General features: G+C 55.9%; 3 protein-coding genes across 4 annotated transcripts; all 3 read left to right on the plus strand.

Annotated features, from left to right (window-relative positions):
• Positions 1 to 1429: 1429 nt before the first annotated feature.
• On the plus strand, positions 1430 to 2041 carry LOC105705847 (transcription initiation factor TFIID subunit 10-like; the record flags this gene model as incomplete). The annotated part of the gene is made up of 1 exon (XM_064382153.1): positions 1430 to 2041. A coding segment is annotated over one exon (591 nt), but the record flags the coding sequence as incomplete, so codon positions are not given.
• A 3932-nt stretch (positions 2042 to 5973) lies between these two features.
• On the plus strand, positions 5974 to 11524 carry SMIM44 (small integral membrane protein 44). Of its 2 annotated transcripts, XR_010344386.1 has the most exons (3): positions 5974 to 6175; positions 6313 to 7026; positions 11436 to 11524. XR_010344386.1 is itself a non-coding variant. In XM_064382095.1 (2 exons), exons 1-2 carry the CDS (start codon positions 5974 to 5976, stop codon positions 6552 to 6554), a joined length of 444 nt encoding a protein of 147 aa, XP_064238165.1. In that variant the 3' UTR covers positions 6555 to 9362. The 2 variants fall into 2 exon arrangements, 1 of the variants encoding a protein (XP_064238165.1); XM_064382095.1 differs by lacking the exon at positions 11436 to 11524 and having other exon boundaries at positions 6313 to 9362.
• Positions 9488 to 16417, plus strand: SMIM24 (small integral membrane protein 24). Its single transcript, XM_064382096.1, has 4 exons — positions 9488 to 9615; positions 11436 to 11547; positions 11902 to 11961; positions 15423 to 16417. Exons 1-4 carry the CDS (start codon positions 9531 to 9533, stop codon positions 15571 to 15573), a joined length of 408 nt encoding a protein of 135 aa, XP_064238166.1. The 5' UTR covers positions 9488 to 9530; the 3' UTR covers positions 15574 to 16417.
• Positions 16418 to 17011: the final 594 nt, after the last annotated feature.

Genomic DNA, 17011 nt, shown 5'->3' on the forward strand with positions numbered 1-17011 from the left:
CATAAAAATAAAATTACAAAAATTAGCCAGGTGTGGTGGCAGGCACCTGTAATCCCAGCTACTCAGGAGGCTAAGGCAGGAAAATTGCTTGAACCTGGGAGGCGGAGGTTGCAGTGAGCTAAGATTGCACCACTGCACTCCATCCTGGCGGACAGAGCTAGACTCCATGTCAAAAAAAAAAAAAAAAAAAAAAGGATAAGAAAACCCCCAGAGACAGAGGAAAGAAGACAGATACCTTTCCTGTGGGTCGGAAGTCTGGCAGCAGGGTATCTGGATGTTTCTGGCTTTGAGTGTCTCATGAGGTTGCAGTCAAGCTGTCGCCAGGGCTGCCTCATCTGAAGGCTCATTTGGGGCTGAAGGAGCCACTTCCAAGTTAACCCCTTTCCATGGGACACTGGCTGCCTGAGCCACCTCTTTGGTTTATCAGCTCCTGGTCCTTCTCGTCAACTCACAGGCATCACTTCAGCCATTCACCCTTTTCTCTCCAGCCTCATTGATTTCCTCTCTTTATCCATCATATCAGCTGTAATTTTTAAAAAACAAGGAATGGCTGGGCGCGGTGGCTCAGGCCTGTAATCTCAGCACTTTGGGAGGCTGAGGCGGGTGGATCACGAGTTCAAGAAATCGAGACTATCCTGGCTAACGTGGTGAAACCCTGTCTCTACTAAAAATACGAAAATTAGCTGGGTGTGGTGGCGCGCGCCCGTAGTCCCAGCTACTTGGGAGGTTGAGGCAGGAGAATCGCTTGAACCAGGGAAGCGGAGGTTGCAGTGAGCCGGGATCGCCTCTGCACTCCAGCCTGGGCCACAGAGCGAGACTCCGTCTCAAAAAAAAAAAAAAAAAAAGAAAAAAAAAAAGAAAAAGAAAGAAAGAAAGGAAAAAGCCCGGCACAGTGGCTAACGTCTGTAATCCTGGCATTTTGGGAGGCTGAGGCGGGTGGATCACCTGAGGTCAAGAGTTGGAGACCAGCCTGGCCAACATGGTGAAATCCTGTCTCTACTCCAATTACAGACATTGGCTGGGCGTGGTGGCGCACGCTCGTAGTCCCAGCTACCGGGGAGGCTGAGGCGCAAGAATCGCTTGAACCCAGGAAGTGGAGGTTGTAGTGAGCCAAGATCACGCCACTGCACTCCAGCCTGGGCAACAGAAGGAGACTGAGTTTTAAAACAATAACACCACCACTCCGGAAAGTAATCCCAGCTACTCGGGAGGCTGAGGCAGGAGGGCTTGAACCCTGGAGGCGGAGGTTGCAGTGAGCCGAGACCGCGCCACTGCACTGCAGCCTGCGAGACAGACACTGATTCTGCCTCAAAAACAAACAGGACAGGCGTCGCGCGTCGCGGGTGCGTGACGTCACCCCGGGGTGTGCGCAGCGCGAGCGGGACCGGAAGCGGAAGCGGCGCTGTTCGCCGCCCCTCCCACCGGCCCGATATGCTTCAGCGGTTCCAGCGGGGACCCCGAGGCGGCGCCAGTGTCGGCTTGCGGCACGCTGCCCGCCAGCATCGCCACGGAGAACAAGGCCAGCCCCGCGGGGACACCAGGGCGGCCTGAGGCTGGAGCAGCTGCTGGGGGCACGAGACCATTGGCGGAGCGGGCCGGGGCGCCCCTGGAGGGGGCCATGTTTAACAAGGTTTCCGTACTGCCCAGCGCGGCCCACGGAGACGGGAAGCCCTTGGTGTCCAGCGCGCCTCTGGTGGACTTCTTGATGCAGCTGGAGGACTACACGCTTACGATCCCAGATGCAGTGGCTGGTTACCACCTGAGTTGTGCCGGCTTTGACGCCTCAGACCGACGCGGAGTTCAGCTCATATCCCTAACTGCCCAGAAATTCTTCTCAGATATTGCCAGCGATGCCCTACAGCACTGCAAAATAAAGGGCACAGGCTCCGGCAGCTCCCGGAGCAAGAGCAGGGACCGCAAGTGCACTCTAACCGTGGAGGACCTGAGCCCCCCCGACCTCAATGTGCTTGTCTGTCCCCATGTCCCCACACCAGCCTGTTTTCATAATAAACTATTGTGACAAAAAACAAAACTCATATAATACAAGGGCACCCCCTTCTCTCTTTTTTTTTTTTTTGCTTTTAAAGATGGGGTTTCACCATGATGGCCAGGCTGGTCTTGAACTCCTGACATAAGGTGATCCACCCACCTCGGCCTCCTAAGGTGCTAGGATTACAGGCGTGAGCCACCGCGCACAGCCGGCACCCCCTTCTTTATAGAGACAAGATCTGGCTCTGTCACTCAGGCTGGAGTACAGTGGCACAATCTTAGCTCACTGCAGCCTCCAACTAATGGGTTTAAGCAATCTTCCTGCCTCAGCCTCCTGAGCCCCTGAGACTATAGGCATGAGCCACTGTGACTGGCGAGGCTCATAGTTTTTTATTTTTGAGAGGGACACTCTGTCACCCAGGCTGGGGTGCAGGGCCGTGATAAGGCTTACGGTTTTTGCTTTTTTTTTGCCGCTATTGTTGATACAGTCTTACTCTGTCGTCCAGGCTGGAATGCAGTGGCTCGATCTCCGCTCACTGCAACCACTGCCGCCCAGGTTCAAGCGATTCTCCTGCCTCAGCCTCACGAGTAGCTAGGATTACAGGCACCCGCCACAGTGCCTGGCTAATTTTTGTAGTTTTAGTAGAGACGGGGTTTCACCATCTTGGCCAGGCTGGTCTCGAACTCCTAATCTCGTGATCCATCTGCCCTGGCCTCCCAAAGTGTTGCGATTACAGGCATGAGCCACCCAGCCCGGCCAAGTCTCACACTTTTACACATCATTGCATTTCCTCCTCCCAACACCCCAGGAAATTTTACCAACCCTGTTGTAGAGAGACGTTCAGAGAACCCCGGACAGCAGAGGTTGTGCTGTGACGGGCAGAGCTGGGATTTGAAGCCCCTCTCCCTCACCACCACCTGATACTGCCTTGTCCTGGCTCCCCGGGCCCTGGCTGCTTGGACACCTCTGCGGTGTCCCTAACTCAGCAAATGGGAACAACGCCGTCCCAGGCAGTCTAAAAACACAGGTTTGGTCAATGAAAAATCTATCCCGTCAGGCATGGCGGCTCACGCCCGTAATCCCAGCACCGTGGGAGGCCGAGGCGGGCAGATCACCTGAGGTCGGAAGTTCGAGACCAGCCTGACCAACATGGAGAAACCCTTTCTCTACTAAAAAATACAAAATTAGCCGGGTGTGGTGGTGCATGCCTGTAATCCCAGCTTCTCGGTAGGCTGAGGCAGGAGAATTGCTTGAACCTGGGAGGTAGAGGTTGTGATGAGCCGAGATTGTGCCATTGCACTCCAGCCTGGGCAATAAGAGTGAAACTCCATCTCAAAAAGAAAAAAAAGGAAAAATCTATCCCAAGGCCAGGTGCAGTAGCACACACCCCTGTAATCCAGCACTCTGGGAGGCCGAGGCGGGTGGATCATGAGGTCAGGAGACCAGCCTGACCAACATGATGAAACCCGTCTCTAAAAGTACCGGGCGTGGTGGTGTGTTCCTGTAATCCAGCTACTCAGGAGGCTGAGGCAGGAGAATCGCTTGAACTGGGAAGGCGAAGTTTGCAGTGAGCCCAGATTGTGCCACTGCACACCAGCCTGGGTGACAGAGTGAGACTCCACCTCGAAAAGAAAAGAAAAGAAAAATCTATCCCAAGGCCAGGTGTGGTGGCACACATGCCTGTAATCCCAGCACTTCGTGAGGCTGAGGCAGGAGGATCGCTGGAGCCCAGGACTTAAAGAGCAGCCTGGGAAACAGAGTGAGACCCTGTTTCTGTAAAAAATACACTCAGAAAATTAGGTAGGTGTGGTGGCACAGACTTGTAGCCCCAACTACTCGGGAGGCTGAGGCAGGAGGATGGCTTGAGCCTGGGCAGTCGAGGATGCAGTGAGCCAAGATCCCACCACTGCACTCCAGCGTGGGTGACAGAGCAAGACCCTGTCTCAAAAAAAAAAAAAAAAAAAAAAAATGTGGCTGGGTGCGGTGGCTCACGCCTGTAATGCCAGCACTTCAGGAGGCTGATGGGGGCGGATCACCTGGAGTCAGGAAGTCAGGAGGCTGAGGCGGGTGGATCATCTGAGGTCAGGAATTCAAGACCAGCCTGGCCAACATGGTGAAACTCCATCTCTTCTAAAAATACAAAAAAAATTAGCCGGATGCGGTGGCACACGCCTGTAGTCCCAGCTACTCGGGAGGCTGAGGCTGGAGAATCGCTTGAACCTGGGAGGCAGAGATTGCAGTGAACCGAGATTGTGCCACTGCACCCCAGCCTGGGCAACAGAGTGAGACTCCATCTCAAAATAAATAAATAGAAATAGAAATAAAAATCAATCCCAAATCTGCCCACTTTTCTCCCACTGGGACCAGCTCAGTGCCCTCCACCTCGTTCCACAGTCTGTCCCCCCAAAGCAGCCACCAGGGGGCACCTGTGAGTACCTGGGTCAGGACCTGTCCCTCCTCTGCCCACAGCCCTCATGGCTCCCACCTCCCTTAGGGTCTAAGCCCGTCTTCCTCAAGGTCTACATGGCCCTGCAGGACCTCACTGTTCCTCCAACATGCCAGGGCAGTCCTGCCCCAGGGCCTTTGCACAGGCTATGCCCTCTGCTTGGAACTCTCTTTCCCCTGGTTCTTCCGTGGCTGGTTCCCTTCTTCCTCCAGGTCTTTGTTCAAATGTCACCTCCTCAGCGATGCCTTGGCAGCCCTATTTTTTTTTGAGATGGAGTCTTGCTCTGTTGCCAAGTCTAGAGTGCAATTGCATGATCTCGGCTCACTGCAACCTCCGCCTCCTGGGTTCAAGTGATTCTCCTGCCTGCCTCAGCTTCACAAGTAGCTGAGATTACAGTGCCTGTCACCACACCCGGCTAATTTTTGTATTTTTAGTAGAGACGGGGTTTCACCATATTGGCCAGACTGGTCTCGAACTCCTGACCTCAGGTGATCCGCCCGCCTCGGCCTCCCAAAGTGCTGGGATTACAGGTGTGAGCCACTGCGCCCGGCCGGGTCTTTCTTATTCATAGCTGTGTGTTAGCACCTGAGAGAGTGTCCGGCTATAGTCACTGCTTAATACATATTCCATGAACGGATGAAGAGCCAAGCACGGTGGGGAGGACCTGTAATCTTTGCTGCTCCAGAAGCTGGGGCGGGAGGATTGCTTGACCCCGGGAGGTTGAGGGTGCAGTGAGCTATGATCGTACCACTGCACTCTAGCACTCAGGGAGACAGACTCTGTCACCAAAAATAATATTAGCCAGGCACAGTGGCAGGCATCTGTAATCCCAGCTACTCAGGAGGCTGAGGCAAGAGAATCACTTGAACCTGGGAGGTGGAGGTTGCAATGAGCTAAGATCTTGCCATCGCACTCCAACAAGAATGAAAATCCATCTAAAAAAAATTAAAAAAAAATTAAAATAAATAAAATAAAATAATAAAGTCCGGGCACAGTGGCTCATGCATGTAATCCTAGCACTTTGGGAGGCCTAGGCGGGCGGATTATGGGGTCAGGAGTTCGAGACCAGCCTGGCCAACATACTGAAACCCTGTCTCTACTAAAAATACAAATATTAGATGGGTGTGGTGGCACATGCCTGTAGTCCCAGCTACTCAGGAGGCTGAGGCACGAGAATCACTTGAACCTGGGAGGCGGAGGTTGCAGTGAGCTGAGACTGTGCCATTGCGCTCAAGCCTGGACGACAGAGCAAGACTCCGTCTCAAAAAATAATAAAAATACTAATAAGAAGAATAAGAAAAAAGATGAATGAAGAGAGTGAACCGGCCGTGAGGAAATCTGGGCAGGGCATTCCAGGTGGCAGAGTCGTGGCTGGAGCTGAGCAGGTAGGCTGCCGGTGGGCGGAAGTGATGGGCAGTGTGCTTAACCCAGGCAGATGGTGGCCGTGGGGCAGCCGCCCAATCCTCTTAGCTCAAAGCCCCTTAATACTTCCGCTGTGTGGGTCACCTCCGGGCCTCCCCGGTGGCGGGCGGACACCATGCCGGGGCTGGCAGCCGGGGAGGAGGCCGAGGGCTGGAGCCGGTCCCCGCCGCTGTACGAGGAGTATCGGCCGCCGCCCCTGGACGCCATCCGCCTGCCCAGGTATGTGCTGTACCTGCTGCTGGCCACGCTGATCGTGCTGGCTGTCGCCTACGCCATCGTCGGGCACCTCATCAAAGACCTCGCCCACGACCTGGCTGGTGAGCTGCCCCCACCAAAACCCGGCCTGGCAGATGCCGGGCCACCCTGGGTGGGCGGTCGGGGGATCCAAGGCCTTCTCCTAGCTGGGGAGGGGACAGAGAAGGGTGGAGTTGCCTCACCAGCTCCCTTGCTGCAGACTGGGCGTTTGGCCCGAAGCCAGACCAGGAGGATGCCCCCCGGGAGCTGCGCCCCAGCCTGACAGGCGAGGACTTGGAGGGGCTGGACCTGCAGCTGGCCCTGGCCTGGCAGGGCGAGGAGGACGCCGTTGGGGGTGGAGAGGGGGCCCCCTCCGAACCCCCGCCTCACCCGGAGCCCCGCCGTCCCTCCATTGCCTTCAAGGATGCCCCATCCCGAAGCTCCTTCTGGAAGCTGATGTGAACTTGAATCCTGGACCCGGGTTCCGGACGCTTTGGCCATCATGTGGACAGAACATGCCCCTTCTGCCAGCCCCGAGCTGCCTGGTCGCAGCGGATGGCTTTCTCATTCCCAGCCGGCAGGTTCCGGGGATTGGACGCTGACGACTTTCACACTCTTCAGAGACTGCCCCGCTCAGCCTCAGCCAAGCTGTCAGCAAACTGTGAACTAGGAACACCAGGGTGATTTAAAACATTGTAATATTATCGGCCAGCCTTACCTAGTGCTTAGCGCGCACCTGCTGCTCTGTGGGGCAGGCTTTCCCTATGCATCATCTCATTTAATCCTCCAAGATAGGACTGATTGCCCCCATTTAACAGATGGGGAAACTGAGGCACGCAGCGGTGAACTGGCTTCACCGAGGTCTTAGAGCACAGAGAGCTTTTCTCAGAAAAAGCCCAGGCAACTACTGACTTTGGAGGGCAGGATCTCCGAGGTGGGTCCCGCCCTGTCCCCTCTGCTGGGCTCCTCTCCCTCCAAATCTTCTCCAGCCCCACCTTGGCTGCTGGGTCTGCTTGTCTCTGGGGCGTGGTCCTGATTTCCTAACCAGATCAGGAGCTCCCAGACAGCACTGAGGCCTCCTTCCCTTCCAAGCCTTGCAGAAGATGGGGTACACAGTAGGAGTTTAATAGATGCCTGCCTGGCTGGCTCAAGCAGACCTGTGGCCGTCCTGGGGCTGGGATGTGTAAGCTCCGTCCTGCTGAGTGGCCTGTCGGCTCAGCAGTCATCTGCAGACCTCTGGAAGAGAGGAAGTGCCAGGGACGCAGCAGGTGCTCCATAAACACCCGTGCGATGACGCTGGGCCTTCCTGCCACTCGCCTGGGCCGTGGCTGCTCCCGTGTCAGCTGGGGTGGGGTCCCCCTTCGCCCGGGCAGGGCCTGCTATCTAATCAGCCAAGGGACCAAGGTTGAGGACAGGAGAGCCTGGACCCTGAGTCATCAGTCATCAGCCCTTGGGGCACCCCCACGTGAGAGCGGCCAGGTTTGCAGGTGGACCACGGGCATGTGGTTTCTGCATACCTTTCCTGTCCCTGTGTGCTCCCGTGGCTGCTTGTGGGTCCCCAGAAGCCAACAGCCTGGGCGAGGCAGGATAAGCTGGGGGTGAGGTGGACCTGGCTTCAAATCCCAGGTCAGACCTGCTGCGTGACCTTGACTCTCCTGGGCTGTGCACAATGAGACCGGCCACATTTCACGGGGTGTTAAGGAAGTGCAATGTATGAGACTGCTGAGCACAGAGCCTCGTGGGTACTCTGTGAGCAAAAAAGTTGACTCTCAAATTTCTTTTGTTTTTAGAGACAGGGTCTTGCTGTGTTGCCCAGGCTGGAGTGCAGTGGTGCGATTGTAGCTCGCTGCAGTCTCACACTCCTGGGCTCAAGTGATCCTCTCACCGTGGCTGGGACTACAGGTGCAGGCCATCATGCCCAGCTAAGTTATTTATTTATTTATATGTTTTTATGTTTTTGAGATGGAGTCTCGCTCTGCTGCCCAGGCTGGAGTGTAGTGGTGAGATCTCGGCTCATTGCAGCCCCTGCCTCCCGGGTTCAAACAATTCCGTGTCTCAGCCTCCCGTGTAGCTGGGACTACAGATGCATGCCACCACACCTGGCTAATTTTTGTATTTTTAGTAGAGACAGGATTTCACCATCTTCACCAGGCTGGTCTTGAACTCCTGACATTGTGATCTGCCCGCCTTGGCCTCCCAAAGTGCTGGGATTACAGGTGTGAGCCACCTCGCCTGGCCTATTTTATTTTTTTGAGACCGAGCCTTGCTTTGTCACCCAGGATGGAGTGCAGTGGTGTGATCTTGGCTCCCTGCAACCTCTGCCTCGGTTCAAGCAATTCTCCTGCCTCAGCCTCCCAGTTTTTTATTTTTTATTTTATAGATGGAGGGAGACTGGTCTAGAACTCCTGGCCTCAAGCGATTCTCCCGCCTTGGCCTCTCAGAGGGCTGGGATGACAGGAGTGCACCGCACTGGGCCTTGGTGACTCTTTTTATTTCTATTTTTAAAATTTCTTTTGAGACAGGGTGTCCTTCTGTCACCCAGGCTGGAGTGCAGCGGTGTGGCCATAGCTGGCTGCAGCCTCAAACTCCCGGGCTCAAGTGATCCTCCCACCTCAGCATCCCCTAGTAGTTGGGACTCCAGGCGCTCGCCAAGTCTGGCTAATTTTTGTATTTTTGTAGCGATAGGGCTTCACTAATTTCTCCCAGCTGGTCTCAAACTCCTGGGTTCAAGGATCCTCCTGCTTTGGCCTCTCAATGTGCTGGGATTACAGGCATGAGGCACCACACCTGGCCCACCCTTCTTTTTTTTTTGAGACAGAGTTTTGCTCTGCCACCCAGGGCTGGAGTGCAGCTGCCCGAGTAACTGGGATTACAGGCACGTGCCACCATGCACAGTAAATTTTTTGTATTTTTAGTAGAAACGGGGCTTCACCATGTTGGCCAGGATGGTCTCCATCTCTTGACCTCGTGATCTGCCCGCCTTGGCCTCCCAAAGTGTTGGGATTACAGGCGTGAGCCATCGCGCCCAGCCACCCTTCTTAACATATTCCAGTTGTATTTGTGAGTTTCCCCTGTGCACATAGTGGCAGGGGGCTTGGGTCGCGCTGGGATGTGGGAGCCATCTCAGCTCAGCCCCTGCAGCAGGGATCGCGAGGGGGTGGCCCTGAGGCTGACGGTCCCCAGGGCAGGGTGCAGGGAGGAGGCACTCCGCCAGTTAATTGTTACACAGGTCCAGAGTCTGGCCTCCCGGAGGGGGAGCGATGGGGCAGAAGCTGGCAGGGGAGGGCAGGACGCCCAACCAGGTGGTGCCAGGGGCGGGCCCCGCTCCCGGGTCTCTGGCATCCCCCGCCCCGGACCGCCCGCGCCTTATCTCGGGGTGGCAGGGCCTCGCCCACACCAAACCTGTGGAGGCCGACCCGGGACGCCGCTGGCTGGCTGATGGCTCGCTCGACCGTCATGGAGATCCTGGGGTCCCTTCTGGTTCTGGAGTTTCTGCTCCTCTCCCCGGCAGAGGCCCAGCAGAGTAGGTGCAGCGGGGCGGGAGGGGGCGTCGTGGGGTGGGGGAGTTGGTTAGGGGGTCACCATCTCCCAACTTTCCAGGGCGAGAAAGAGGAGAGGGGGCAGGAGGAAGAGGAAGGGTGGGTTGGAGGCCCTCCTCAGCGCCTTGCAGTCCCGCCCGGCGCCTCTCCATCGCTGTAAGGGCCCGAGCCGCGCCCCTCTCCAGCCCTTCTCTTCTGAGCACACCAGGCTGAGACCCCCTTGAGCTCGGCCCGCTCTGAGTTCCCGCCTCCTCACTAGTCCCTCCCCATCTGAGCCCCCTCTTCCTTTGTAAACCCCGCCTCCTCACTCCTCCTCCTCCTATATAAATCCCTCCCCAAGTCCCTCCTCTGCTGTAAGCCCCACCCCTCTGACCTCCTCCTCCTTTACAATCCCCCTCCGTTATAAGTCCCTCCCCCGAGACCCTCCCTTCTTTAAGCCCCTCCCCTCTGAGCGCCTCCTTTTTTATAAGCCCCTCCCCTGAGTCACCGCCTCCTTTATAAGCCCCTCCCCCCTGAGACCCTCTCCCTTTATAAGACCCTCCCCTGATCCTCTACCTCCTTTATAAGCCCCTCCCCCTTGAGCTTCTCCTTTTATTTTATTTTATTATTATTTTTTTGAGACAGAGTTTTGCTCTTTCCCCGGGCGCCAGGCTGGAGTGCAGTGGCGCAATCTCGGCTCACTGCAACCTTTGCCTCCGGGCTTCAAGCAATTCTCCTGCCTCAGCCTCCCGAGTAGCTGGGACTACAGGCACGCACCACCACGCCCATCTAATTTTTGTATTTCTAGTAGAGACGGGGTTTCACCATGTTGGCCAGGATGGTCTCGATCTCTTGACCTCGTGATCCACCCACCTCGGCCTCTCAAAGTGCTGGGATGACAGGCGTGAGCCACCAAGACCGGCCAGCTCCTTCTTTTCATAATCCCCTCTCCCTAAGCCTCCGCCTCCTTTATAAGCCTCTCCTCTCTGAGACCCTCCCCTTAGCATCACTTCTCCTCTTAGCTCCTCTTTCTTTGTTTTGTTTTTTTTTTTCTTTGAGACAGCGTTTCGCTCTTGTTACCCAGGCTGGAGTGCAATGGCGCGATCTCGGCTCACCGCAACCTCCGCCTCCTGGGTTCAAGCAATTCTCCTGCCTCAGCCTCCCGAGTAGCTGGGACTACAGGCACGCGCCACCATGCCCAGCTAATTTTTGTATTTTTTAGTAGAGACGGGGTTTCACCACGTTGACCAGGATGGTCTCGATCTCTTGACCTCGTGATCCACCCGCCTCGGCCTCCCAAAGTGCTGGGATTATAGGCGTGAGCCACGGCGCCCGGCCGCCCATGAGCCCTTGAGTTGTAAACCCCACCCCGGAGACTCTTGTTCACAAGCCCCTCCCCATCCGAGGGCCCCGCCTCCTTCATAAGCCCCTCCTTCTCTGAGCTCCTCCTCCTTTATAAACCCCGCCCCTGAGCCCCTCCTTTGTCATAAGCGCTTCCCACTCAGCCTCCTCCTGCATTTAAGCCCCGCCCCTTCTGAGCCCCTTCTAATTTGCAAACTCCGCCCCCTCAGAACCCACCTTCATTCATAAGCCCCTCCCCTCTCTGGGTCCTCAGCCTCCCTCCCACTCGGGTAAGGTACCCTCTCCCCTCTCTAAACCCCCCACCCCGCTACGGCATCCCGATCTCTGAAGCTCCATTCCTTTCCAAGATCTCCTCTGTCTGAGCACCCCAGTGCCCTTCTCTCTCTCCTTCCTAGGGTGGTGGGGGAATGGGGGGCCTCTGCCCTGTCCTTGCTCTGAGTCGAACCTCCCTGACCTCCTGCAGCCACGGAGCGTCGCCTGAAGCCGTGGCTCGTGGGCCTGGCCGCGGTGGTCGGCTTCCTGTTCATCGTCTATGTGGTCTTGCTGGCCAACCGTGTCTGGTGCTCCAAAGCCAGGTGGGCGCCAGCCCCCACCCCGCTGCCCCCACAGCTCTGCCCAAAGCGCTGCCCCCGTCCCCAGCTTCCTAACCGTCTCTGGTCCCTGCATCACCAGCTTCGATGTCCAAAGGTCTCCCATTTCCCTGCTGCTCCTCGGAACCCCTAGTCTCAGAGCCCAGACCCCGGGCCTGCACCTGCCCCTCTCCCCCAGACAACCGGCCCGGCAGCCCACCCTTCTTGCATTCTGGGGTTCATGAGCCCCGGCTGGGAGGTTACGACAGAGGCTGAGGCTGTCACACCACCTCCTTCCCTCTACACCCCCCACCCCGCCACTCCCTCCCGCCCCTCCCACCCTTTTCTTTATCTCTGCAGGGCTGAGGATGAGGAAGAGGCCACGTTCAGAATGGAGTCCAACGTATACCAGGACCTGAGGTAGTATGCGTGAGGGTATTGGGGGTCTGTGTGAGCCCCTCCTCCGGGCGGGGGAACAGGTGTGCAGAGATGACCTGACTCTCCTGACTCCCTCAAACACCTTCCTGCCCCGGGGCCTCCACTGGTCCTGTACCTTCTGGTGGCTCCTCTCCTCCTCCCCCTGTCCCCGCTCAGGGGTTTCTGGCCTGGCCACCAGCCTTCCCGACACTGTCCCCTGGCCCTATGTCTGATTCATGATTCTCACCAGCGGAACCGCTTCCAGATATTACGTGGGCCCTCCAGTCGCGTAGGCAACTTCGCTTTCGTCCTGCCTGTGTCCTCATACCCAGCACGGGGCCTGGAACACAGGAGGTGCCTAACAAACGCCTGTTGAAGAAGAGTGTGGTGTAGGATTGTGTAGGCGTCTGTACAACGCCCAGGTGTGGGCGACCCACCTGGACTCAGCGTCTCCTATGACTTGCGACTACCTCCTAACACAAGGGTTCCAACAGAGGGCTAGGGATGCAGACGTCCATCACTCGTCCACCCACCCACCATCTGTCCACCCGCCACCCCCACTCATCCACCCATTTACCCACCTCCATCACTCACCATCCATCGCCCATCACCCACTTATCCATCCACTCACCCATCCACCCATTCACGCATCCATCCATCACTCACCATCCATCCACCTGCCACCCACTCATCCATCCACTCACCCATTCACCCATTCATCCATCCATCCATCACTCACCATTCATCACCCACCGTCCATCCACCTGCCACCCCCACTCATCCACCCACTCACCCATCCACCCATTCATCCATTCACCCATCCATCCATCCCTCACCATCCATCACCCACCATCCATCCACCCATCACCCACTCATCCATCCACTCACTCATTCACCCACCCATGCATTTACCAACCCATCCACCCACTCACCTATCCATCCATCACTCATACACCCATCACTCACCCACCATCCATCACCCATCCACTCACCCACTCATCTGCTCACACACCCATCCATCTACCCACCCATCTATCCATCACCCATCCATTCGCCATCCATCCACCCACTCATCTATCCATCATCCATCCCACCCACCCATCCACCCATCCTTCCACCATCCATCCATCACCCATCTATTCGCTCACTCATCCACCTACACACCCATCCATCCACTGACCCATTTATCCCTCCATTCATCCATCCATCCATCCACCCACCCACCCACCCATCCATCAAGGGCTGGGGGCTCTGTCTTGTGCAAAGGCTTGCGGACAGGAGTAGGAGTGTGGGAGCTGGGAGGTGACCAGCTTGGCTGGGAGATTCTCAGCCGAGTTCAAGATGTGCCTGAGGGAGAGGACCTGAGTGGTGGCTTTGTCTAAGACCTGGCTCAGCCCCAGTAAAATGTGATTCCTACTCCTAGGATGTGTACGGAGGATCTGGCTCCCACCTGCGTGCCTGTACCTGTGACTTCCTTTCTGCCTTGTTCATTCCTCCATCCATCCACCCAACTGTCCGCCTATACATCCATCTATTGGTCCGCCTGTGCAGCCCTCCCCTCCAACCACCCATCCATCAGTCCACCTAGCCCATTGATCCATCCACCCATCGACACACCCACCCACCTGTGCATCCATCCGACTGTGCAGTCTTCACTCTCCAACTGTCCATCCATCAGTCTACCTGCCCCTTAGCCCCTTGGTCCATCCACCCACCCACAGTCTCATTTATCCTCCATCTACCTATCCATGGATAGGTCGTTCTCTTCTTCCTCCAGTTCATCCACTCATCTACCTATTAATCTGTCCCTCCCTCTATGCAACCATCGGTTCCGCTAACTCCTTATCTACTCATCCATCCATCCACCCACCTATACATTAGTTCATTGATCTACACATCCATCTATACTCCCATTCTCATCCTCCATCCGCCCGTCCACTGATCCATCATTCTCTCCTTCCTGCAATGTATCCATTTATCTTCCAGTTCATTTATTCAACCTCCATGCAGCCATCCATTCACATAACTACTCTCTATTCATCCATCCACCCACCCACCCATCCATCCATTCATCCACCCACCCACACACCCACTCATTCATTCATACACCCACTCAGTCACCCATCCATTCACCCACCGATACATTAATTCAGCCACCCACCCACCCATCCACCCACCTACCATCCGTCATTCATCCACCCACCCACACACCCACTCATTCATTCATACACCCACTCAGTCACCCATCCATTCACCCACCGATACATTAATTCATCCACCCACCCACCCATCCACCCACCTACCATCCGTCATTCATCCACCCACCCACACACCCACTCATTCATTCATACACCCACTCAGTCACCCATCCATTCACCCAGCGATACATTAATTCATCCACCCACCCACCCATCCACCCACCCATCCATCCACCCACCTACCATCCGTCATTCATCCACCCACCCACACACCCACTCATTCATTCTTACACCCACTCAGTCACCCATCCATTCACCCACAGATACATTAATTCATCCACCCACACACCCATCCACCTACCATCCGTCATTCATCCACCCATCCACCCACCCACTCATTCATTCATCTACTCATCCATCCATCCATCCATCCTTCCAACCACTTACCCATTCATCCATCCACCCATTCGTCTATACACCCATCCTTCCCATCCACACATCCATAATCCAGCCATTCACCCACTGTCCACCCACCCATCCACTCATCTACCCTTCTATCCCCCAACTTCTTTACCCACCTACCCATGTATCCATCCATCCATGGAGCAATTTAGTCTTTTTTTTTGAGATGGAGTCTCGCTCTGTCACCCAGGCTGGAGTGCAGTGGCGTGATCTCAGCTCACTGCAACCTCTGCCTCCCGGGTTCTTGCAATTCTCCTGCCTCAGCCTCCTGAGTAGCTGGGACTACAGGTGCCCACCACCACTCCTGGCTAATTTTTTTTTGTATTTTAGTAGAGACGGGGTTTCACTGTGTTGCCCAGGCTAGTCTCAAACTCCTGAGCTCAGGCAATCCGCCTGCCTCGGCTTCCCAAAGTGCCGGGATTACAGGCGTGAGCCACCGTGCCCAGCCCGCAATTGAGTCTTCGTTGCAGATGACGATATGCAGCATGAGCCTCCGTATCATCCGCCCAGCCACGGCCCCCAGCCTGAAAAGCAGCCTCCTTCCCCAGGGGTAAACTGAGTCCCAAGAGGCAACAGGGGCCCTTTGCCTTCTTTCCATCCATCTAACCCTCCATGGAGCAACTGAGTCTTAGTTGCTGTCTTTGTGAAATGGAAATTGTGAGGCTGCGTAGTCTGGGTTATTTTGAAGATTCACTGAGATACCGCTTGTAAAACACTCATCACATGGGCTGGCTCAGGTGAATGGTCATTAAATAGGAACGACTCTGTTTCTTATTATGGTTTGGGGCCTTTGTGTCCCTACAGTGAAGACAAGAGGGAGAAGAAAGATGCCAAGGAGAAAGAAGAGAAGAGGAAGGAGAAGAAGGCGGCCAAGGAAGGAGAGAGCAACCTGGGACTGGAGCTGGAGGAAAAAGAGCCCCAAGACCACGAGAGAGCAAAGAACACAGCCATGTAAAGATTCCTGGCTGCTTCTTCCAGGCAGTCCCCCAGAGATGCCTCTTCTGCCCCCTGCAAGCAACGCCCTGGCGTTGAAGCCAGTGAAAGGACTCCATCTGGGATTCAGAATACAGTGTTCTCAAGTGAAGGAGGCTTGCATCCCACCCCACCGCCCTCCATGGGGGCTCTCTGGGCATCATACGGTTTTCATGCACCCCTCTTCCTGAGCTTGGTCCCTGCCTGGTGATTCTTCCGATGCTTGGAGAACATCCCTGGTTGAGGACACACCTGCAATCCTCCACAATCTCATGGCTCCACCCGCTTCTACCCCCTGCCTGATTTCTGTCTGCTGGCCAGAACTTCCCCTCTCCCATGCAGCCACTGTCAGCCAAGGGCTGCCTCCTGATGGCCTGGATTAAAGAATTCCTAAGAGCCCTTTGGAAGGGCTCCTGTCATCTCTTGGGACTCAGTTTACCTCTGGGGAAGGAGGCTGCTTTTGGGGCTGGGGGCGATGGCTGTGCGGATGATATGGGTGCTCAGGCTGTGCAGGTGCCCAGATGCCCTGGACAGATTAAACACCCCCCCGCCAATCTGGCTTCTGCTGTCCTGGGCCCTGGACTTTGTGCCCTGAGCGCCGTCTCCAGGGAAATCTTTGCTCCTTCCCCCCACCCCCAATCGTGTTCTTGGGGCACGTGGCTTTGTTCCTGGGAACTGGATCCTGGAGGGTGGGGGTGTCTCAGGGCTCTGCAAGATCTTGGAAAGGGACGAGCACTTCCTTTCCCAGTTTCTGTTCTCCGTCTTCCACTCACCTTCTCCAGGCCCTGGACCTTGCCCTCAACAATGACCATTTCTCTTGCTTTTGAGACGGAGTCTCCCTCTGTTACCCAGGCTGGAGTGCAGTGGCATGATCTTGACTCACTGAAGCCTCCCCCTCCCGGGTTCAAGCGATTCTCACGCCTCGACCTCCCATGTAGCTGGGACTCCAGGTGTGAGTCACCACGACCAGCCCACAATGACCATTTCTTGATGGGGACTTTTTTTTTCTTAAGGCAAAGTCTTATCCTATTGCCCAGGCTGTAGGGCAGTGGTGCGATCTCAACTCACTGCAACCCCCGTCTCCTGGGTTCAAGTGATTCTCCTGCTTCAGCCTCCCGAGGAGCTGGTATTACAGGCACCCGCCACCACGATTGGCTAATTTTTGCATTTTTAGTAGACATGGGGTTTCACCATGTTGGCTAGGCTGGTCTTGAACTCCTGACCTCAGGTGATTCGCCCGCCTCGGCCTCCCAGAGTGCTGGGATTACAGGCGTGAGCCACCACGCACAGGCCATTTCTTTCTTTCTTTCTTTTTTTTTTTCTGAGACGGAGTTTCACTCTTGTTACCCAGGCCGGAGTGCAATGGCGCGATCTCGGCTCACCGCAACCTCCGCCTCCTGGGTTCAGGCAATTCTCAGCCT

Source organism: Aotus nancymaae, unplaced genomic scaffold (assembly GCF_030222135.1).
Source record: "Aotus nancymaae isolate 86718 unplaced genomic scaffold, 86718_ANA_hifiasm-v0.15.2.pri h1tg000028l, whole genome shotgun sequence".
NCBI lineage: Eukaryota > Metazoa > Chordata > Mammalia > Primates > Aotidae > Aotus > Aotus nancymaae.